Source organism: Erpetoichthys calabaricus, chromosome 4 (genome assembly GCF_900747795.2).
Source record: "Erpetoichthys calabaricus chromosome 4, fErpCal1.3, whole genome shotgun sequence".
Lineage (NCBI taxonomy): Eukaryota > Metazoa > Chordata > Cladistia > Polypteriformes > Polypteridae > Erpetoichthys > Erpetoichthys calabaricus.
This window is the reverse complement of record NC_041397.2, coordinates 172,487,410-172,511,701: the sequence shown is the minus strand read 5'-3', so window position 1 is coordinate 172,511,701 and position 24,292 is coordinate 172,487,410. Positions and strand designations below refer to the sequence as shown.

General features: G+C 39.5%; 2 protein-coding genes across 2 annotated transcripts in view; one reads left to right on the top strand and one right to left on the bottom strand.

Moving 5' to 3' along the window:
• tm9sf2 (transmembrane 9 superfamily member 2) overlaps positions 1-18,326 on the bottom strand; it is a 104,672-nt gene extending 86,346 nt beyond the window's left edge. Inside the window, exon 1 of the mRNA XM_028799952.2 lies at positions 18,041-18,326. Coding sequence (XP_028655785.2) covers positions 18,041-18,205 — 165 coding nt within the window. The 5' untranslated portion in view covers positions 18,206-18,326. The remainder of the gene's footprint in view (positions 1-18,040) is intronic.
• Positions 5,479-24,292, top strand: part of rpl24 (ribosomal protein L24) — a 730,678-nt gene continuing 711,864 nt past the window's right edge. Inside the window, exon 1 of the mRNA XM_051926095.1 lies at positions 5,479-5,484. Coding sequence (XP_051782055.1) covers positions 5,480-5,484 — 5 coding nt within the window. The 5' untranslated portion in view covers position 5,479. The remainder of the gene's footprint in view (positions 5,485-24,292) is intronic.

Sequence of the window (24,292 nt, the reverse complement as noted above, 5' to 3'; positions counted from 1 at the left end):
TCACTGGAAACGGGTTCGACTTACTGCCGGCAATGCGGACCAAGCTCTGGCACCGATCGTACAGGGACTGAACAGCCCCTTATCAGGGGGGCCGGTACCCCATACTCTCGGAGTACCCCCACAGGATTCCCCGAGGGACACGGTCGAATGCCTTTTCTAAGTCCACAAAACACATGTAGACTGGTTGGGCAAACTCCCATGCACCCTCCAGGACCCTGCTAAGGGTATAGAGCTGGTCCACTGTTCCGCGACCAGGACGAAAACCACACTGTTCCTCCTGAATCAGAGGCTCGACTATCCGACGGACCCTCCTCTCCAGGACCCCTGAATAGACTTTTCCAGGGAGGCTGAGGAGTGTGATCCCTCTGTAGTTGGAACACACCCTCCGATCCCCCTTCTTAAAGAGGGGGACCACCACCCCGGTCTGCCAATCCAGAGGCACTGTCCCTGATGTCCATGCGATGTTGCAGAGGCGTGTCAGCCAAGACAGTCCTACAACATCCAGAGCCTTGAGGAACTCCGGGCGTATCTCATCCACCCCCGGGGCCCTGCCACCAAGGAGTTTTTTGACCACCTCGGTGACCTCAGTCCCAGAGATGGGGGAGCCCACCTCTGAGTCCCCAGGCTCTGCTTCCTCATGGGAAGGCATGTTAATGGGATTGAGGAGGTCTTCGAAGTATTCCCCCCACCGACCCACAACGTCCCGAGTCGAGGTCAGCAGCGCACCATCCCACCATATACAGTGTTGACACTGCACTGCTTCCCCTTCCTGAGACGCCGGATGGTGGACCAGAATCTCCTCGAAGCCGTCCGAAAGTCATTCTCCATGGCCTCCCCAAACTCCTCCCACGCCCAAGTTTTTGCCTCAGCAACCACCAAAGCCGCATTCCGCTTGGCCTGCCGGTACCTATCAGCTGCCTCCGGGGTCCCACAGGACAAAAGGGTCCTGTAGGACTCCTTCAGCTTGACGGCATCCTTCACCGCCGGTGTCCACCAGCGGGTTCGGGGATTGCCGCCACGACAGGCACCGACCACCTTACGGCCACAGCTCCGGTCAGCTGCCTCAACAATAGAGGCACGGAACATGGCCCATTCGGACTCAATGTCCCCCCACCTCCCTCGGGATGTGGTCGAAGTTCTGCCGGAGGTGGGAGTTGAAGCTACTTCTGACAGGGGGCTCTGCCAGACGTTCCCAGCAGACCCTCACAACACGTTTGGGCCTACCACGCCTGACCGGCATCCTCCCCCACCATCGAAGCCAACTCACCCACCAGGTGGTGATCAGTTGACAGCTCCGCCCCTCTCTTCACCCGAGTGTCCAAGACATGTGGCCGCAAGTCCGACGACACGACCACAAAGTCGATCATCGAACTGAGGCCTAGGGTGTCCTGGTGCCAAGTGCACATATGAACACCCCTATGCTTGAACATGGTGTTCGTTATGGACAATCCGTGACGAGCACAGAAGTCCAATAACAAAACACCGCTCGGGTTCAGATCAGGGGGGCCATTCCTCCCAATCACGCCCTTCCAGGTCTCACTGTCATTGCCCACGTGAGCATTGAAGTCTCCCAGAAGAACGAGGGAGTCCCCAGAAGGTATGCCCTCTAGCACCCCCTCCAGGGACTCCAAAAAGGGTGGGTACTCCGAACTGCTGTTCGGTGCATACGCACAAACAACAGTTAGGACCCGTCCCCCCACCCGAAGGCGAAGGGAGGCTACCCTCTCGTCCACCGGGGTAAACCCCAATGTACAGGCTCCAAGTTGGGGGGCAATAAGTATACCCACACCTGCTCGGCGCCTCTCACCGGGGGCAACTCCAGAGTGGTAGAGAGTCCAGCCCCTCTCAAGGAGATTGGTTCCAGAGTCCAAGCTGTGCGTCGAGGTGAGTCAGACTATATCTAGCCGGAACCTCTCAACTTCGCGCACTAGCTCAGGCTCCTTCCCCTTCAGAGAGGTGACATTCCACGTCCCAAGAGCCAGTTTCTGTAGCCGAGGATCGGACCGCCAAGGTCCCCGCCTTCGGCCACCACCCAACTCACACTGCACCCGACCTCCTTGGCCCCTCCCATAGGTGGTGAGCCCATGGGAAGTCACTGGGAACCATCATTAGAAAACATAACGTTAGTTATTATATGCAAATAACACCCAGTTATACCTTTCTTTTAGGCCAAATGACACTTCTCTAATGCCTTTCTTAATTAAATGTGTTAGTGAGTTAAGGAGTGTAAGGATGAGAATACAGATAAATGTTATTTATTGGAGGGAATGATTCTGATCGCAACAAAATTTAGTCATGATTCAACTCAGTTGGAATCGTTAGTACTACTGAATCAACCTGAAATCTAGGAATTATCTTTCACACTAGCATTGTTATTTAAAGTGTACATTACAAAATTATCCAAATTGTGTTTTCTCCCTCTAAAAATCCTAGAAAATTAAGGCTTTATGTAAATATGAAAATTCATGCATTTATACCGAGTACTGCAATGCAGTGTTCACTGGCTACTGAAATCATTCTTTATACAAATCACTACCAAAACAAGAAAATACAGACCTAACTTCACCTCAAGTCCTTATACTGGCTCCCGGGCAGTTTAGGGCAGATTTAATTTTAACACATAATGCCTTAAATGGCCAAGGCACCATTTACTTATCTGAACTTATCTTTACGTACAAATCAGAGTGATCAAGATGCCAGCTTGCATGTGATTAAAAGGTTAATTAAAATTATAATTGGCCAGAGATTTTAATGGAGTTTTAAATCCAGACCTGGATAGGTCTTCAGCTACAGTGGTGACAAGTTCATCACTGTTACTTAATAATTGAGTATTTCTTCATAGACAATTTTTTGCCCATTATCAAATCCTGCAAGTATGATGCTATTATTTCCAACCATGCCCCTCTGATCATGGTGCTCAACTTATGTCCAACACACTTTTTTCATAACTGGGGTCTCAACCCCTTGTCATTAGCTGATGACTACTGTACAGAATTCACATTCAAGTAAATTAATTATTTTCTGGAAACAAATGCCTCCCCAGAGGTCTCTGTAGGTATAATCTGAAGGCATTTTTAAAAAGGAAACATTTCATATCTCTCACAAAAATAAATTGGAAACCAAGAAGGAATCTAAGTTAATCAGTGAAATTACCAGACTCGATCTAGAATACACCAGGTTTCCAAATGAGACACTTTATAGGAAAACACAGTTTTTGTAAAAAGAATTTAACCGACTATGAAAGAAACAGTTCTAAAGAACAGCTCATCTTTAATTTGTGATATTATTATGAACACAGAGAGAAGGCCAGTAAGATTTTAGCTCAACAAATCCACAAGCAGGAAGTCCACAATGCAACAACAGCAATTAGCAGCATAGACGGTGATACAAATCATAAGACCATAAAATTATAACCTACACATTTAGAGTACTACAAGTCCTTATATTCAACTTAGTTTAAAAAAGACAATCTAATGAGTTCTTTGACTCATTACAAATCACAGCTAGATACTTTTAGTGCTATGGAACTGGATAAACCTCAGGCATTCTCAGAATTACTAGATGCTATAAACTTCAAAGAGGGAAAACAGCCAGTCCTGATGGCAAGATCTAGAGACAAATAGATCTACAGTATAGATAAAATCTACCTCAAACTTTTCACCAAGCATTAAATTTCCATCTTTCCTAAGAAAAATAAGGACTTACTACAATGTGCATCATACAGACCAATCTCACTCCTGAATGACATTAACATACTCTCCAAAATTTTAACTAGAAGGATTGAGAAAGTGTTTCCTTCTGTAATATCATAAGACCAAATCTGACTTATTAAAGGCAGATACTGTACTTAGCTTCTAATTTTCAATGTTTGTTTAATAGAATTTAATCACCCATTAAATCAAACACCCCAGAGAACTTACCATCTTTGGATGCAGAAAAAGCATTTGATGTGGTTGAATGGGACTACCGTTTTACCACATTGCACAAATTTGGGTTTGGCCCAAACAAATGTTCATGGAGGAAACTACACTATTGGTTCCTGCCTTGTGCCCTGTGTTGGCTAGGATTGGCTCCAGGCTCGTGACCCTGTGTTCGGATTCAGCGGGTTGGAAAATGGATGGATGGATGGATAGAAACTACACTTGTCCAGAAGCCTCAGTTCGTATTAACAAAATTATTTCGGACTACTTCAAGCTAGAACGTGGTACTTGCTAAGGATGTCCCCTATCACCATTGCTTTTTGTGTTCGCCATTGAGCCATTGGCTGTTTATTTGCGTAATGCTTCAGAGATAAAGGAGATTTTCAGAGAGGACTTAAACAGAGATTATATACACGATATGGTACTGTATATATCCGATTCAAAATCTCTGTGCCAGCAGTCCGAAAAGCACTAGCAGATTTTCAAAAGATAGCTGGACTCAAAATTAATTTGAATAAAGGTGCGATTTATTATTTATTTAGCGGTAAATATCACAATATAAAGCTCTTTTTCAACAAAATATTCCTGTTTTCATGGAAAAAAAATGAAACAAGATGTGAATATGGTCCACCGTCCATATCAAATTAGCAGGGAGAATCACTTAAAATGAACATCCTTCCCAATTATTATTATTTTTTTTTATTTTTTTTTTTAAGAAATTAGAATTCCAAATGAGGTTATGATTGAATCTAAACATCCAAAGGGTGACCCTACGATAACCTAAAGCAGATGGGGGTATGGCACTACCTAACTTTCAATTTTATTACTGGGTGGCAAACATACACACGCACGCGCGCACACACACACACACACACACACACACACAGCCGGTTCTGTTCCAAGCTCGCTTGTTTTTCTGAGCCCTTGAACCTGACACTGTCGGTAATGTCACCAATGAGCTAGGCAGTGAGGCACAACAAATGGAGCGAGGGGATGGTGTAAATAAGTGCCAACTGCTTTTATTAAAAAAACAACAACAACAAAACAAGTGTTCAAAATAAATAAGTGCAGTGCTTCATATATCCATAAATAAATAATCCCATAAAAACAGAGGTGAAAAGTGGAAGTTAAAATCCAATAGAAAAAAAAACAATCCTTTAAAACAATGAGGTTAAAACAATGGCTGGAAACAGTCTCTTTAACACTAGAATTACCAGAGCCTACGAAAAAACTCCTAGATCCATCCCACCTTAAATCGCTTCACACTTCTCCATCAGTGTCTTTTGTCCTATAAATGTGTTGATAAGCAGCAAGCAGCCTACTATCACATCCCCCACTGCCGCACAGTTTTCTCAGCTCAAATCTGTTTACCAGCGTGTCAGTTGCTTGGAGTTGTATAGAGTGAGAAGTCAAGCAAAATGACACCTTTGATAAATACTATATCGTTATTTGGAACACATGCATTTCGTGTGTATTTCGTGTCTACAACGATCTATGTAAACACATTGTTAAAACAAAAACATTTTTCACGTTTTAGTAATAATTGACAAAATGTAGACATGAAGTTTATAATGTGTGAAGCCTAAAGTCCAAATATCAAAGAAACACTTTCACAACAGGTACAAATATAACAGAACAAATGCGCTCAGTCAGTCTAACAGCCAGTGTAAATGTGTGATACTTGTAAAGGTTAGCTTTTTTTTTTTTTTTTTTTTTTTTATTCAGTTTCATTCTCTGTCGCGTTCACGATTCCACCCTACCCCACCTCCCCATCTGACACTGCTGTTTTCACATAAAGACGCGCTATAGCTCACATGTTATTTATTTCGCCAACGCTACACCTTCCAGATCTAAACACTAGCGTGGTGTATGTGCCCAAAAAAAGTCTATTCTCGTACCATTGCTCGCATACTAAAGTGTCAGCACGTATTTATCGTGACATTACACGTGTAACTTGAGAGCAGGTCTTTGACGATCAAACAGAGGAAGCTCTGCAGTTCACTTGGGACTTTATGCTTTAGATCTGGCTCTTACATACAAATGACGGTGCATGTGTCCAAAACATTAACATGCTACTTACATAAAAGCCAGAGCTAATCTTATTTACCTTGAGTTAATTACTTACATGACGATGGTTCTACATCGGATCAAGAATGTACTTTTGCCATCGCTGTACTTTGTATATGTACATGGGAAGCTCTGCACTCGAGAATTTACGCTGTAGGAAGTAAATAAATAAAGGTAAATAGGTAAATCAAATGTTATTTACCTTGAGTTATTTACTTACATGACGACGGTTCTACATCGGATCTGGCTTTTATGTCATCCATTAGGTCAGATTATCTCAGGGCACAACGTGAGCTACCACAGCTATGCTGATGACACACAGCTGTATTTATCAATTGCATCTGATGACCCCGATTCTCTTGACTCACTAACACAATGTCTAACTTGTATCTCAGAATGGATGAATAGTAACTTTCTCAAGCTAAATAAAGAGAAAACGGAATTCTTAGTGATTGGCAATAATGGATACAATGAGGCTATTAGAAATAAACTGAATGCATTAGGATTAAAAGTCAAAACGGAGGTAAAAAGCTTAGGGGTAACTGTTGACTGTAATCTAAATTTAAAATCGCATATTAATCAGATCACTAGGACAGCATTTTTTTACTTAAGAAACACAGCAAAAGTTAGACCTCTTATCATTGAAAGATGCTGAGAAATTAGTTCACTCGTTTGTTTTCAGTCGGCTAGATTACTGTAACACACTCCTCTCAGGACTACCCAAAAAAAATAAATAAATAAATCGTTTGCAACTAGTGCAGAATGCAGCTGCTAGAATCCTAACCAGGGAAAGAAAATCCGAGCACATTTCTCCAGTTTTGATGTCACTACACTGGTTACCTGTGTCATTCAGGATTGACTTTAAAATTCTGCTTATGGTTTATAAAGCCTTAAATAATCTCACCCCATCTTATATATCGCAATGTCTGACACCTTATATTCCAAATCGTAACCTCAGATCCTCAAATGAGTGTCTCCTTAGAATTCCAAGAGCAAAACTTAAAAAGTGGTGAGGCAGCCTTCTGCTGTTATGCACCTAAAATCTGGAATAGCCTGCCAAAAGGAATTCGTCAGGCTAATACAATGGAGCACTTTTAAAAAAACTGCTGAAAGCACATTACTTTAACATGGCCTTCTCATAACTTCACTGTAATTTAAATCCTGATACTCTGTATATCCAATTCATTATAATAATTATTCGTGGTGGCTCTAAAATCTGTACTAACCCCTACTCTCTCTTCTGTTTCCTTTTCCGGTGTCCTTTTTATGTTAAGTAGAATGCCCAGAGAGGACTGGGCGGTCTCATGGCCTGGAACCCCTACAGATTTTATTTTTTTATCCAGCCTTCTAGAGTTTGTGTTTTCTGTCCACCCTGGCCATCGGACCTTACTACTTTTCTATGTTCACTAATGTTGTTGTCTTATTGTAATTTCTTATTTTGTCTTTTATTTTTCTTTTCTTTATTATGTAAAGCACTTTGAGCTACTTTTTGTATGAAAATGTGCTATATAAATAAATGTTGTTGTTGTTCTTGATCCGATGTAGAATCATCAGCATGAATGGAGTGTACCTCTGTTATAGAGTGTCTAGGTGAAAACAGCAGTGTCAAAGGGGGGGGGGGGGTCGCAGGGAGTTGGGAACGTGAAAGCGGCTGAGAGAATAACAGAATAGAAAAAAACAAAGCTAACCTTTACAAGTATCATAAATTACACCAGCTGTTACAGACTGGAATCAAATGTATGTTTTTATTCTAAAATAGTAAGAATACCAGCAGCTCAGTTTTCAAAACGGACTCACCCAGGATCAAACCCGCGAAGCTTTGATTACAAGTCAGCAGCTGATACCGTTGCGCCACCGAATCTCTCATTCCAATTGCGTGTCAATGTCGCAGGTAAACGTGGGTTGTTTTTCTGCAATTATATTTTTGAATAAAAGCGCATTTGTTCTGTTATATTTGTACCTTTTGTGAAAGTGTTTTTGATATTTGGAATTCAGGCTTCACACATTATACACTTCATGTCTACATTTTGTTAATTATTACTAAAACATGAAAAAGGTTTCTGTTATAACGATGTGTTTGCATAGATCGTTGTAGACACGGAACACACATGAAATGCATGTGTTCCAAATAACGATTTAGTATTTATCAAAAGGTGTCATTTTGCTTGACTTCTCACTCTATACAACTCCAAGCTACTGACACGCAGGTAAACAGATTTGAGCTGAGAAAACTGTGCGCCGGTGTGGGATGTGATAGCAGACTGCTTGCTGCTTATCGACACATTTACAGGACAAAAGACGCTGATGGAGAAGTGTGAATCGATTTAAGGTGGGACGGATCTACAGTGGTGTGAAAAACTATTTGCCCCCTTCCTGATTTCTTATTCTTTTGCATGTTTGTCACACAAAATGTTTCTGATCATCAAACACATTTAACCATTAGTCAAATATAACACAAGTAAACACAAAATGCAGTTTTTAAATGATGGTTTTTATTATTTAGGGAGAAAAAAAATCCAAACCTACATGGCCCTGTGTGAAAAAGTAATTGCCCCCTTGTTAAAAAATAACCTAACTGTGGTGTATCACACCCGAGTTCAATTTCCGTAGCCACCCCCAGGCCTGATTACTGCCACACCTGTTTCAATCAAGAAATCACTTAAATAGGAGCTGCCTGACACAGAGAAGTAGACCAAAAGCACCTCAAAAGCTAGACATCATGCCAAGATCCAAAGAAATTCAGGAACAAATGAGAACAGAAGTAATTGAGATCTATCAGTCTGGTAAAGGTTATAAAGCCATTTCTAAAGCTTTGGGACTCCAGCGAACCACAGTGAGAGCCATTATCCACAAATGGCAAAAACATGGAACAGTGGTGAACCTTCCCAGGAGTGGCCGGCCGACCAAAATTACCCCAAGAGCGCAGAGACGACTCATCCGAGAGGTCACAAAAGACCCCAGGACAACGTCTAAAGAACTGCAGGCCTCACTTGCCTCAATTAAGGTCAGTGTTCACGACTCCACCATAAGAAAGAGACTGGGCAAAAACGGCCTGCATGGCAGATTTCCAAGACGCAAACCACTGTTAAGCAAAAAGAACATTAGGGCTCGTCTCAATTTTGCTAAGAAACATCTCAATGATTGCCAAGACTTTTGGGAAAATACCTTGTGGACTGATGAGACAAAAGTTGAACTTTTTGGAAGGCAAATGTCCCGTTACATCTGGCGTAAAAGGAACACAGCATTTCAGAAAAAGAACATCATACCAACAGTAAAATATGGTGGTGGTAGTGTGATAGTCTGGGGTTGTTTTGCTGCTTCAGGACCTGGAAGGCTTGCTGTGATAGATGGAACCATGAATTCTACTGTCTACCAAAAAATCCTGAAGGAGAATGTCCGGCCATCTGTTCGTCAACTCAAGCTGAAGCGATCTTGGGTGCTGCAACAGGACAATGACCCAAAACACACCAGCAAATCCACCTCTGAATGGCTGAAGAAAAACAAAATGAAGACTTTGGAGTGGCCTAGTCAAAGTCCTGACCTGAATCCAATTGAGATGCTATGGCATGACCTTAAAAAGGCGGTTCATGCTAGAAAACCCTCAAATAAAGCTGAATTACAACAATTTTGCAAAGATGAGTGGGCCAAAATTCCTCCAGAGCGCTGTAAAAGACTCATTGCAAGTTATCGCAAATGCTTGATTGCAGTTATTGCTGCTAAGGGTGGCCCAACCAGTTATTAGGTTCAGGGGGCAATTACTTTTTCACACAGGGCCATGTAGGTTTGGATTTTTTTTTTCTCCCTAAATAATAAAAACCACCATTTACAAACTGCATTGTGTGTTTACTTGTGTTATATTTGACTAATGGTTAAATGTGTTTGATGATCAGAAACATTTTGTGTGACAAACATGCAAAAGAATAAGAAATCAGGAAGGGGGCAAATAGTTTTTCACACCACTGTACGAGTTTTTTCGTAGGCTCTGGTAATTCTAGTGTTAAAAACAAAGCCTGGTGCCTTCTTTTTACCTGGCGGCTCCCCTGCTTCTCCCATCGGGCTTCGCAACAGGGGAGTCGCCATACATTCAGCTGACCTTCTTCGCAGATCTGGTCAAGTGGCCTTCCGATCCCTGGCTCCAGTTTTGCTCACCCATCTCGAGACTTGGGCTCCCCAGGGACCAGGATGCTCACACTGGGGCTTCTCTTCCCAATCTCCGACTCCTGCTGCGGTGAGTCAACCTTCTCTGTCACTCCTGCGCCTCACAATTGCTCAGCAGGAGCAACCAATATCGTCGTCCCTCGGGTGCCAGCTAAACACCTCACTCGAGCTCACCTCTCCCAGCTGCTTGTATACAGAGCGAGCCTGCGCTTGCTCGCTCTCCTTCTGAGCTGGGAGAACTTTGTGCACGTTCTAAGTCAGTGGGGGGATGGAATAGCCGGCTGCTTGCAGCTTGTGTATATCAGCACATTTAGATGACAAAAGACGCTGGTGGAGAGTTGCGAATGGATTTAAGAAGCGATTTAAGGTGGGCCGGATCTACGAGTTTTTTCGTAGGCTCTGGTAATTCTAGTGTTAAATCAGCAGCCAATTGACTGGAGCATCACTGGGGTACAGGAATGCCTGAAGGCTGACTTACATTTCATGCTGAGGCAATTTATGCTTTGTAAACTCCCCTTAAGCACTAATGGAACCAGGGGGAAAACAGATTTTTATATGTCTAAAATGTTTCCCAAATTAATCAAAAATAGCCAAACAGAAAATGTCAGAATGTTCACTTCTGATGGTGAGTACTAATGAACCAAATAGTCAACATGTATTGCTTAATTAACATCAATGCCCCAATCTAATGAATGTTTAAAAGTTTACTATATACAAGTATCAAGTTAGTGTCCTAGTGTCATGTACATCATATAGAAACTTGGGTAACCGCCTCAATTTTAACACACTTTTAGCACATGTATTTCAAATATAATAAAGATTTATCCTCTATTACCAAAAGGGAAGCTTTTCAATTAAATACTGTAGGCAGCTGACTAAATAAAAGATATACAAGATATTGCAAGCACATAACTAAAAAGAGAAAAAACAAATGTGATAATCAGGGCTGTTTAATCGAATATAGATATTCAAACATTAATGATTCTCCCAACCCATAGATTCGATTTGTTTGTAAAAGAACAATCCTTTATCTTACCGAACATTAGATTTCAGCTTCGTGTCACTCCAGACACACTATGCTGAAGTACTTCTGCATTTTGGATGCATTTTGCACATTTTCACAGTGTTTTTACCATTTTTATATTTAGTTTGTATCGTCATTTATAAAATTAACAGATTTTCCTACTGCAATGCTCTAATTTGTTTAATACGTGTACTAACAGATTTTAAATACTTCTCCAGCACCCTAATTGGAAATCCCAAGTTTGCTTTTTTTTATTTATTATAGCAAACAAAAGCTTGTTTCCTTTATCATTAAATATAATGGGAAACAATTGGCATATTTCTGACTTTCCTTTTATTATAATGGCTTTAAAAATACCATTTTAAAGAGCATTTCCAAGGTCAGGAAAGCATACTTAGCCATCTCAACAAACTTATCTTTTGGAGGCTACTGGATTGACAATTTCTAAACCAATGGTATAATGAAAAATAAGTATATAATAATGTTTAGTTTAATCCTGCATGTTATTCTTTAACTACTGGACAATCCCATATGCTATTCTTTGACCACAGGACACCTTACATTCGACCAGCACTCGACTTTACAAATTTACAAAATAGGTAATTCTGCACACTTGACTCCCATTAGATCATTTCTTTTTTAAAAAAAAAAAAAGTTGCCACTAATGAAAGTGTTTGCCAGATAAAAAAATATAGTGAAGAGGAAATACTATAAGATCAACACACATTTTAACATTACAGTAATCCCTCACCTATCGCGGGGGTTACGTTCCAGAGCCCCCCGCGATAGGTGAAAATCCGCGAAGTAGCGACCTATATTTATTTTATTATTTATACATATTTTAAGGCTTTATAAACCCTTCCCACACTCTTATAAACCTTTCTCACTCTCTTGTTAACCTTTCCCACGCTCTTATAAACACTTCCTATGCTCTTAAACACTTTCTACATTCTTAAACACCTCAGACCAACACTGCACACTGCACGCAGCGATCAGACGTCACTGTGTCTGCACTCGCTTTGTGAAGGGGGGCAGGTGAACACACATTAAGCAGAGGTGGACTTTGTGCTGCTTCTGCCAAAATGCCTGCTTGTCGCTCTGCGTGAGGAGTGTGTGTGTGTGTGTGTGTGGGTGTGTGAGAGCTGAACGCACCTTCGCTCAAACCCCCCCCTCCCCGGAAGCGCAGTACGCTCCTGCCACTTCGCATTGTCAAGGGGGTGGGGAGCTGAATGAACGCTAAGGAGAAGTGGACTTTGTGCTGGCTTTGTGCTGCTTGTCCTCTGCGTGTCAATAATTTAAAAACCTGTACATCACCAATTTTCCTGTCTCACTGTCTTGTCTTGCGTGAAGTTAAAATGTTTTATAATAGTGAGATGTTACTCATATCCTTAGCCCGACATCCACATATCATATGTGTTAACAAAGTGTGTTTTATAAGTTTGCATGTGTTTAAAGCATGTGGGATGGGTATTTTAAGGCTTAAACTATAAAAATGTTTATTTATATGGTCTTTCTATATCGCAGATTTTCTCCTGTTGCTGATGGGTCTGGAACATAACTTCCGCGATAGGCGGGCAATCACTTGTATTTAAAAACCCGCGAAGTCATGAATCCGCGAAAAGTGAACCGCGAAGTAGCGAGGGATTACTGTATGTGCATTCAGTAACTCCATTTCTGAAACACAAATACATTTACCATGCCTCAATCAACTTATATAAAATAAACATAGATAGGCACTAACTCCATATCATGGAAGGCTAAGGAGAGTGTGGGGGACAAAAGTAACAAGTGTGTTTATCACATTTAAGTAATCATAAATGACATTGTATGGGGTTTCAAATATGCATTACAGGGATGTGAAGTGTCCCAATAAGATATTGAGGCTTACAAAGGGCAAATTAAGCACAAATTAAAATATAGTAGAACTTAGACTAAAAGTTCTATCTCTGAATAAAGCCAATTATTTACTTTTAATAAGTATTCAAAACTTAGTTTTAGTATAATTGAACAGCCCTAGAGGTCATACATGTCTTGTTACTCAGCATAAATATATTTTAAAAAGGTTGCTTTACCAGAATAAAGTGGCAATAATGAAGGGTCGATTATATAAATTTATCCGACTTCATTTAGCTTGATGTTCACCCTTTCTCTAGTAGGGAACGGATACTAAATAGACACACATTTCAGCAAGGACTGACTTAGCTCCTCTCAATGTATGAAGGAGTGGAAATTACACTATAGGTAATACTAAAATACTGTTTTATTTTGATATTTTGCCCTTTTCAAGATTTTGCAGGCAAAAGTACATGTGATTATGTATGTAACTGGATACAGAGGGATTGAAGAAAAATAAATTAAAGACAGGCAGTTCACAGATAAAGAGACTCCGCTAAAGACTGACAGATGCTTGTTCAATACAAGTAGGAAAAACCTCCAGAGGAAGTTTCTGTTCTAACAGTACTCAAGTCTGAGTTGTGACAATTAACTTATGAATACCCCATGAAACTATTTAAAAACAATGCAGATTTTCCTGTTCTTGTGGACACTGGTATACAAATCAGCACAACTTGTTTGGTTACTCATCATGCAACCACAGTTCCATCACACTTTCTAGTCCCCAATCCACCGACCTCTTAAACTCTTGACCCAGTTGTAAACTACCAACAATTATTTCAATTGAAATTTTGGACAATATAGATACGGTGGTCTAACAAATTTATGAGCATAGGTGAAGCACTAACTGCTTCAGGTCTTAAGTCACAAAAGAATCATAATGCTCTGTTAAAGGTTCACAGCAGCAGAACAATATAATCAAGTAGTATTTAATGGTTGGAAAGGAGTTTTACCAGCTAATAACTGTAACCACATCTAGACCAAGATAAAGAAAATAGTGCATAATAGTCCATGGGGTGCACATGATTTTTCTCTAACATGAGCATTCTAATGAACCAAAAATCATGGCTAGTCACAATTTGTGTGGAGTAGGCATATTCTCCCCATGTCTGTCTGTGATTTTTCCTTCAAACAAACTCCAGACAAGCATATTATGTCAACAGGTGACTCCAACTTGGTTTAATTAATTCAAACAAAAATGGATGCTAGAACAGAGAGGTGACAGCACTAACCAATCCACCAACACTATATATATATATTATATATATATATATATATATATAAAAAATTTTAGCCACCCTAATGCTACACAGACCTCGGCACATTACAAAAACCATGACTTGGGTGGGAATGTGATTTGACAGAAATGACATCAGCAACAGAGTGGAATCGAACCTACACACTTAAAAGTGAAATGCAACATTCATGTTTATTGTCATTCAGAAAACCCTAACCACGGTTACACCTTACACATGAAGTACTGGAAATGCGTGTTGGTCTATTGGAGAATCGAACCCTCAGTCTTTTTTAGACAAGCCCAACACTTTATCCACTGAGCCAATATCACCAAATCACTGAAAAAAAAGAGTATTTTGCAAATCTGAATACAAACGATGAAAAACTGATAAATTAAAGAGTTAGAGTACATTGATCTTGAACCTACGACCACTTGATTGAACACCCAATACCCTAGCCACCTGCCCAATGCTGCTTAGCTGTCAAATTGAAGTATTTTGACAAAATGTTAATATCAATTAAGTAAAATTAATTTTTTTAATTAATATATCTACATCTGTCTTGAAACTTCAACCGTTCGAAAGACTAATACACTAACCACTTGGCACTATATTTAAGTGTAGTCACTAAAGGTATAATATAATGAAATAAGAAATTATAATGTACAGGTCCTGAGACAAAACTGATAAAATACTGCATTGTCATCGGAGATCAGAATGCATTCAAAAGTTGGAAGGAAATCACTGCAGTAAAAGTGGGTAAAAAAAATTGTTTAAAAGTCCAATTTTTGCTTTGGATAAAGTATTTCTCAAGAAACTTATACATTAGAAGTTTTTGATTTTCATCATTATTTGCACGGAGCTGAAGTCTTAGAAAAAGTTCAGATAATTGTGTTCAGTTGCAGTGATTTTAATCACTGATAATAATAATAATAATAATAATTCATTACATTTATATAGCGCTTTTCTCAGTACTCAAAGCGCTCTCCACACAGGGAGGAACCGGGAAGTGAACCCACAATCTTCCACAGTCTCCTTACTGCAAAGCAGCAGCACTACCACTGCGCCACCTGTGAGGATACCAAGTTACACTGAACACTAAGGAGCATCCAATACAATAATGTTCATCTAAGCAGCCTTTGATACACAAAACAGTAAAAAAAAAAAAAAAAAAAAAAAAAAAAAAAAAAAAAAACAGTTACCAGATATTCCTTGTAAATAAATTGCATTTTCTGAAGTAGAACTTTGTTTGCTTCAACAATTTTAAATTGAAAGGTCTCCTGAAATAAGGAATACCTACCACTCTAAAATGTTCATCTATGTATCAAGCGCAGAACAATTAAAAGCTAAAACACTTAAGTTAGTCTTCAATAACAAAACAAATGCAGATGTGATCTTTGCGTCCATCCTCAGCAAGGTCAAGGAGAAGCTGGGACCTAATGCAGTAAGCCTAACATGCAGGTCTTGGATTTTTCTGTCATCCACCTACACCAAGTCACACACAATTCAAGTCTGAGATAACCACTATTCAATCTGATATGAAAATGAAATGGAATGAAAGTTACAACTGGATTGGAATTCTAGTTTGAAAGATTTAGGAGGATATACATATGCAAAAATTAAATTTTCCCAAACTGAGGTTGAGATTTTTATTAAACTGGATCAACCCATATAATGCTGCTGTCAGTAATAACTTTCATTGAAAAAAAAAAATCAAGAAAATTACTTTATACTTTAATCACTACAGTTAAAAAGGAGTGTGAAACTTGAAATAATGTGTGGCTATAGTTATAAAATGTTAACAGAATGACCTCTAAATTCTACTTTGAGGTTTTCTCAGCAGTTCTCAAGTTCAGTCCTGTGGGCCTCCTGTGGCTGAAGGTTTTCATCATTTCTTCTACTAACTAAACTCCTACCTTAATTAAGCAAGCCATGATTTTCCCTTTTTTGTGTTTTTCGTAATCATCCAAAAATTAGGCTGCTTAAACAATATTTTAACTGAACAAGTGTATGTATGTATGTAAATATGTATGTATGTAAATGTAGGCGGAATAATTGGGTGAAAATGTACTTGTTCCTTTTTTATATCTTAATGATCTGGTAACAGTCAATTATTTACTAATAAGCACACAAGTGGGTAATACGGAAGTAGCTGCTCCATTTAGAATCATTTTTGTTGGCTCTGCTTATCATGAATTGCCAGTATTAAGGTAAGATTAAGAAAGCAAAATCCGAAGAAAAACTGAATAAAAAGTAGATATTTAAATATGCAGAAAAATGTATTAATTTCCTGTGAATGTAAATATGACAAGACTGCACTTTTCTAAATTTAAATTAAAACAAACAAAAATGAGTAAGCTAATTATACTGTAGAATAAGACACTCCAATTGTGAAACTGGTAAGAACAATAACCTGAAGCAAAGGGGAACCCCCCAGGACTGAACTTAACCACTAATTTCTCTCTCTGATAATACAGAGAGAATCCAAAAATGAGAATGAATGAATACATTCAAGCAAATTTGAATGGCTACTCAAAAAGTAGAGTATGTGTGCACAAGTAAAGCCTTTGATAAAATGATATCCTGTTCAGTTCCTGCCTCATGCCCTGATGCTGCTAGGAAAGGTTCCTGCTCTCCAGAACCCAGCAATAGGTTAAGTAGGTTCAAGAATCAACACCCCATTCCAAAAGAAAACCTGGTCCAATTCAGTATCACAAAGGTCTATTGCCTTTTTCATTTGAAACAAGAAACGACGTATGATGGGATACCAGTTAACTGCAGAAAAATGCAACACACATTCAGCTACATGCATGTTAATGTACACATTGAGGTTTATGCAAATGGCAACTCTTGGCAGGCGGAAATTATACACTGTACAATTTTATTCAGAAAAAGGTTCAGAAAAAAAAAGGACCGTACCTGTGGAAAGCAAAAACCAGCCCTACCACGCTGGCCAATATTACGTCATCAAAATTCGGATAACCGAGTATTTTGGTTAAACGGAAACACCACCGTTTAAAAATGGAACTCGGTGCTTTAAGTAACGAAGAAAAATAAATCAGCCGGCAGATCGTTCCTCCACACTATGCGACTCTTCAATTCCACCCGGGGGGGAGGGGTGGGTGGGGTAAACGTTAACATTATACAAAGTTATCGTCTGTTGTACCCGCATTTTTATCACTCTTTACTATTGTTTTTTATCAGTATGCTGCTGCTGGAGTATGTGAAGTTGGGATTAATAAAGTATCTATCTACCTACCTTACATGTGGCAGGTAGTGATCCGACTGGTTTTGCATCCCATTATTTCATGGATGGCGGTTACACCTACAGCACTGGGATTATTCTAGGTCAACCAAGATGACAAGTAATGGCCATGAGTATTTCCTAGATTTGCAACTCCTCATCCGGTCAATCGGCCTTGTTTCAAGCTGAGCAAATGCCAGTGCAAATGTGTTATGGTGAGGGTGTCTCGCCTCCTCACTGTACAAGTGTCACTTGTTAAAGTAGCTTTGAATTAAATTACTTTAAAATTAACGAATGTCCGACGGGTAATGCAGACAACTGAATCTTTGTCATTCGATCCTAAAAATAACATATTCAAACACATCTGACACCTGTAAAATTAAACAAAACCACCATGTTAGGCCTTGCTCACCAAACTGATGTCAGTGAGCAATGCTCTCATATTCTACACATGATAAACGTCATTATAGCAATAAAAAGGCACATGGCCCAAAATTACCCTGCAGTCTGGTACCAGCTGCTTTTCTTCAGTAGGTTCTTTCACGCAGAAGCTGACGGGAGCCAAACCCGGAAGATAGAAAGTTGACGAGCACCGAAAGGTGGCCACGAACAGGAACAAGGATAAAACATTCGCTGCTGAACGGACACGAGGAAATAATGACATTTTATTAATTAGCTGATTATATCAAACCAATTAAATTAAAGTACAGGAGAAACAGAAAATTAGAAAGTTTCACAATCCCAGTTCCTCCCGTTGCCGCTGTTGCCGTGGAGAATATGTCTCTCTACCCTCGACACGTCACACTGCCGCAATGAATGATGGGATACTGGCGAGTCATACTCCTGTATCAAAAGGTTTTTTTTTTTTACTTTATTAAATGTATTTTATTTTATTTATTTTGAGAAGTCTAAACAGATGAACAGCGTTTCACGAGTAAAAAAGGGTCTCCAGACTATAATAATGTATCTTTTCTGAACGTTCCCTGAAGGACCCCCCCCTTCCCCATTCGCTGACACCAATGGTTCAGTCCATCCGTGTTAAACGATTTTCTGCAATTCATTCAGTTAAAGTTGATTAAGCATCCGTGTTACATTGCGGTAGTAGGCACTGGTTTCATAGTTTGACCGAGTTATGGGTCGGCAGCTGCGGACGCTTGGGTCCGATGCTGTTTCGGTAATATTTTTTTTTAACCATGTTTTAGTATTTGGTTTATGTTTAATTTAATTATGTGTGTGATGTATTTCAGAGTTCTGAGCCGCTCCTCAGTGGCGCTGTGTGGGCGTGCACAGAGCGCGGTTGTCGGGTGGGATCATAAAAAAAGAAGCTGGCTGTGAAAACAGTAAACGAAGATAACAAACATACTTAAAGGGACGAAGAGTATTATGAAAGAATAATGATATGAGTAATTGTGTTTCATTTAAGAATTTTAGCTGTTGTATTGAACTATTAACAAATAAATTGAGTAATGACAATTCAACCGGTAACGGCCCAGTCCAAAAATTATATACAGATTAATAATACTACAAAAATGTTTGCAATTCATTGTGGAAACTTGAGACGGATAAGGCACAACGTTAGAGCATAGAAAAATAGCATGTTAAAAGTTAAGGAGGCACAGACACGGCACTTGGAGAGCACTTTGAATGCGTCTTCCTGTTGCAGAAGTGGACCCTGGCCCTAGGTTGGCTCACAGTGCCAACAGTGTGCCATGCAGGTTGCCCCCCAACTGTATCCGGCTGCAGGTCGCAGACTTGGCCTTCCACACCCCCAGCATTCGCGTCAGGCCTCTGTCACATCGCTTTTGTTGAGAAACTAGTAACGTTGATTAACCCTGTAATCCTAAAAGATGATTTTAATATTCTTTCCTCCAATCACGACACAAGAACTCGAGTTTTTCTTTATTGTATTATTGTCATATTTCTTTTTAGAAACAAAAAACATTTTTAAAATTTATGATTCACGATTCATTAGTTAAAATAAAAGAGGACATAACATATTTTTAGATTAAGGAAACACCATACTAAACATGAATATTGTTGCTCTAACTGCTATTATAGTGAATTCTATCAATCAAAATATTTGAAATTGTTAAGATACTCTCCAAAGTCCTAGCTACAAGGATGGAGAAAGTGCTGCCTTCAGTAATATCACAAGATCAAACTGGATTTATTAAAGGCCGACACTTAGCTTGCAGTCTCCAGCACCTGTTTAATATATTCACCTGCAAAGACAAACACTCAGGATATTATTATCGTTGAAATTTGGGTTTGGCCCGAGTATTTGTGAATGGATCAAACTACTGTATACCAATCCAGAAGCTTCAGTTTGTATTAGCAACATTTGCTCAGACTACTTTAAACTAGAACGTGGTACCAGACAAGGATGCCCCTTGTCACCACTGCTATTTGCAATCGCCATTGAACCACTGGCAGTTCACTGACAAAATGCTTATCAGATAAAGGGGATTATCAGAGAAGGACTGAAACAGAAAACGTATCTATATGCAGATGATATGGATTTGTATATATCAGACCCACAAAATACTGTGCCTGCAGTCATAACAGCACTTACAGAATTTCAAAAGATCTCTGGTCTCAGAATTAATCTGAATAAAAGTGTGCTCTTTCCAGTGAATTCTGAAGCATACAATATTAGATTTGACACCTTCCCTTTTATCATTGCAGATCAGTTTAAATACCTAGGGGTAAATATCACAAGTAAACATAAATCTCTTTATCAACAAAAGTTTTGCCGTCTATATGGAATAATTAAGCAAGACTTGTATAGATGGTCAACCCTCCACCTCACTTTAGCTGGAAGAATTAATGTTGTTAAGATGAATATCCATATTACTAACCGTGAATGGTAAACCGGATATGGACGCAGGGACATGCCCGTGGACGCAGGAGACATAGTGGCGCCACACAAAGCCCCCCTCCCCAGAGTGAAACGGGAGAGACTACGAACGTGCGCAGGCGCCACACAAAGCCCCCCCCGCCCCAGAGCGAAACCAGGTAGACACGGCTCCAAAAAGAAACAGCTCGACTGACCGAGCTACAAAGTGAAACGGGACACACTACGGAGTCCGCAGTGGTCCACAATGCACCGCATAATAGTACGGAAGAAGCTCCGTATTAACAGTGGGGGGCCCCAGAGTAACACGGGCGGACACTCCGTATTAAACGTACGTCATCCTCACACGTCCAAACTATACAGCATAGGTGGATCACATTACAGTGATGCATTATTGATAATACAGTAAAGATCACAGTATCGCAAACAAATGGAAATTATTACTCGACAAAGGGAGAATATAATCACCACGGACCAGGTGTCATTGAAACAAAAGCAGGATAAAGCAAGGTCAGAAATAAACGACAGAGTAGAAAACAAAGTAAAACGTCATAAAGAGGTTAAAGAACGGGGCCAAACACATGGACAGCAGGTTACAGATAATGAAAACGAATTCAACAGCTTCAAAAAAACCTAGGCACGAAACACATGCACAGCTAGATACAGAATATGAAAGCAGAGGAAAACGACAGTTAAAAGTCCACACCACACAGCAGAGGCAGACCCGGAAGGTGCAGGCGCCTACACCGCGTGTCGGAAGGCGCGGGAAAGTATGAAAGGCAAAGGCGCCTACACAGCATGGTGGAACCCAACATAATACGGAAGGCGCAGGCGTCACCGCCATATTGTGAGTGGCACTACTGCGAAGTGAAGTTAGGAATAATGTGCTGCTTGGGATCGTACAAAACGCTGAACACGACCCACCTGGATACGATCAATGAACGCAGGCGCCTACAACGCGTGTCTGTAAACTGCGGAAGCAAAGCAGGCACGGGTTCAAAACGAACGAGCTCGACTGACGGATATACAAACACGAGGCCGCCTGGATAAACTCAATGAAAGGAGGCGCCTACAACGCGCATCTGAAATGCCGTGGGCAATGCGGGCACGGCTCCAAAACGAACGAGCTTGACTGATGTATTTCAGGATACCCAATGCCAGGGGTAGGCGAGCGAAGCGAGCAGGGGGCGGAGCCCCCTTGTCCTTCCTAAGCTTCTCTTTTTATTTCAAAACATCCCAATATACATCAATAAATCATTCTTTAAGCAATTAGATTCAAACATAACCTCATTTATTTGGAACCTAAAACATCCACGTATCCAAAGACCGACCCTACAAAGACCTAAAATAGAAGGTGTCATGGCTCTGCCTAACTTTCAGTTTTACTACTGGGCAGCAAACATACAAGCTATAAAAACCTGGGCACAAATAGATGAACATACACAGGCTTGGTCAGCAATAGAAATAAAATCCTGCAGTATTTCTCTATATTCCCTGCTTTGTGCCCCAATAAATGCAAGTTATCGCCAATATACTAATAACCCAATTGTGCTTCACTCACTCTTAATATGGAAAAATGCAGAAAGCATTTTAAGATGGAGAATCTTTTTATTTGTAGCACCTCTGCATGAGAACCACCTTTTTCAACCCTCGCAAACATATGCAGTTTTTAATATCTGGAAAACATTTGGGATTAAATTGCTTAGAGATCTTTATATAGACAACATCTTTGCATCCTATGAACAATTGCATTCCAAATTTAATTTTCCAGCAACACATTTCTTTCACTATCTTCAAATTAGAAACTTTGTCAAACAGAACCCGCCCGATTTTCCCCATCTCCCACCTTCCTCTATGCTGGAAAAAATATTGCTCAGTCTGAAGGATTCAGCCAGCATTTCTGCAATATATAATAATATTTTACAGTCCTCCATTTCAAAGATCCAAGAGGACAATGGGAAAAGGATCTCTCACTCAACATATCAGTAAAGGAGTGGAAGGTATCAATGCAGAGAATTAATTCGAGCTCCATATGCGTAAAACATACAATTATTCAGCTCAAAATTATATATCAAGCACATCTGTCTCGCTTGAAATTGTCCAAAATGATTCCAGAGCAAGAGCCAACCTGTGAACGCTGCAATCAAGTTCCAGCCTCACTGGGTCACATATTCTGGGCCTGTACCAAATTAACATCATTCTGGACCAACATTTTTAAGTGCCTTTCAGACAGCCTTGGTGTCCCAATCCCTCCTAATCCAATAAAAGCTGTGTTTGGTGTCCTTCCAGATGGTCTTAAAGTGGAGAAGGACAAACAAACTGTGATTGCCTTCACTACACTATTGGCATGCAGACTTATTTTGTTAAACTGGAAGAATCCTAACTCTCCTCTTTTAAGTCAGTGGGTAACTGATGTTTTATATTATTTGAAATTGGAAAAAATCAAATTCTTACTTAGAGGATCTGTGCAGAACTTCTTCAAAATCTGGCAGGATCTAATTAATAATATTTTAGAATAAGCTCTTAAAGCACTGAGGAAGTAGATTCTCTCCCTATTTCTTTTTCTTCTCTATTTATCTGTATCCGCCTATAAAACTCTTCAGTTTATTTATTTTTACTATGTTTAAGTTTTAGTCTGTTGGCCATGCTCTCTTTCTCAGGGGTGGGGGTGCATTTGTGTTCAATCCTATTTTTTTTGTAAAAATTGATCTATTTGTATGGAATGATTACAATAAAATCAATAAAATTAAAAAAATAAGATATTTGAAATTATTTTTACATTATTTCTGGAACCTTGTTCAATAAAAGGGAAAATTCCATTAATGACATTAATTTATTATGTTACAAAATAAATGATGATCAACAAGCATGAAAATGAAGGTCTAAACTTTTGAGTTCTCGGTAAAAGAAACTTTTAAAATTGTTTGTATTGAACAATTTTTTAAATGATCCAGCTTACAACAGTACATGGGGACCTTCATTTCCATTATCTATCTTGAATTGTGTTTTCATAATTTTGTTCTACACTGCAGTTAAAATGTTGATAAATTTCAAGTGAAGTTATTAAACTTTCAAACATTTTTCTGGTTTTTAATTTTAATGCATAATTGTTCTCCCTGGGACTCTAACTTATAAGAATGTACTTATCAAAAAAGTGAGGCAAATCTCTTAAATTGCTTAATAGCTATTATCGTTTGTTTTTCTAAAGAAATGTAAAAATTTGCATTATTGAAAGTTGCACTCTCTGTGCCTTACTTCCATAAGCCATCTTTCATTTATTTTGGAACTGAACTAACACATTGATTCAGATTTTAAACTTAACTTTAAAAATGTTTTATTTGGGTAGATGCAATAATTGCAAATCATTTTTTTAGTGATTTTAAATCCTTTAATCACCACATACAATTTCTTGTATCAGGAATTTGAAAGTCTTAGAAAAAGGTGTCCTAAACATTTCTGGATGAAAATAGTATTCTGGAAAAAATCCAATCCAGATGCAGATCTTCTTACAGTAGTGAAACATCATTGTTAAAGGTTTACAATGACTTTTTCCCAACTACTACTGCTAGATCTTACCTCAGCTTTTGATACTGTGTATCTTATGATTCTTATATCCCACCTTGAACAGTATGTAGGCATCTAAGGTAATTCCCTTAAATGGTTTATATGTAAGTAATAGGAGGTTTTCTATTCATTTGGGTGAGTTCTCATTCTCTGTAGCTCCTCTTACTTGTGGGGTTCCACAGGGTTCCATCCTTGGACCAGATCTCTTTTTGATATGCATGTTGCCTTTAAGCTCCATTGTTAATAAGTATGGCTTCTGCTTTCACTGCTATTTCCCACTGAAATCAAAGCAAGACAGTACAGACCCTCCATTCATGCTTGAATGATATTAAA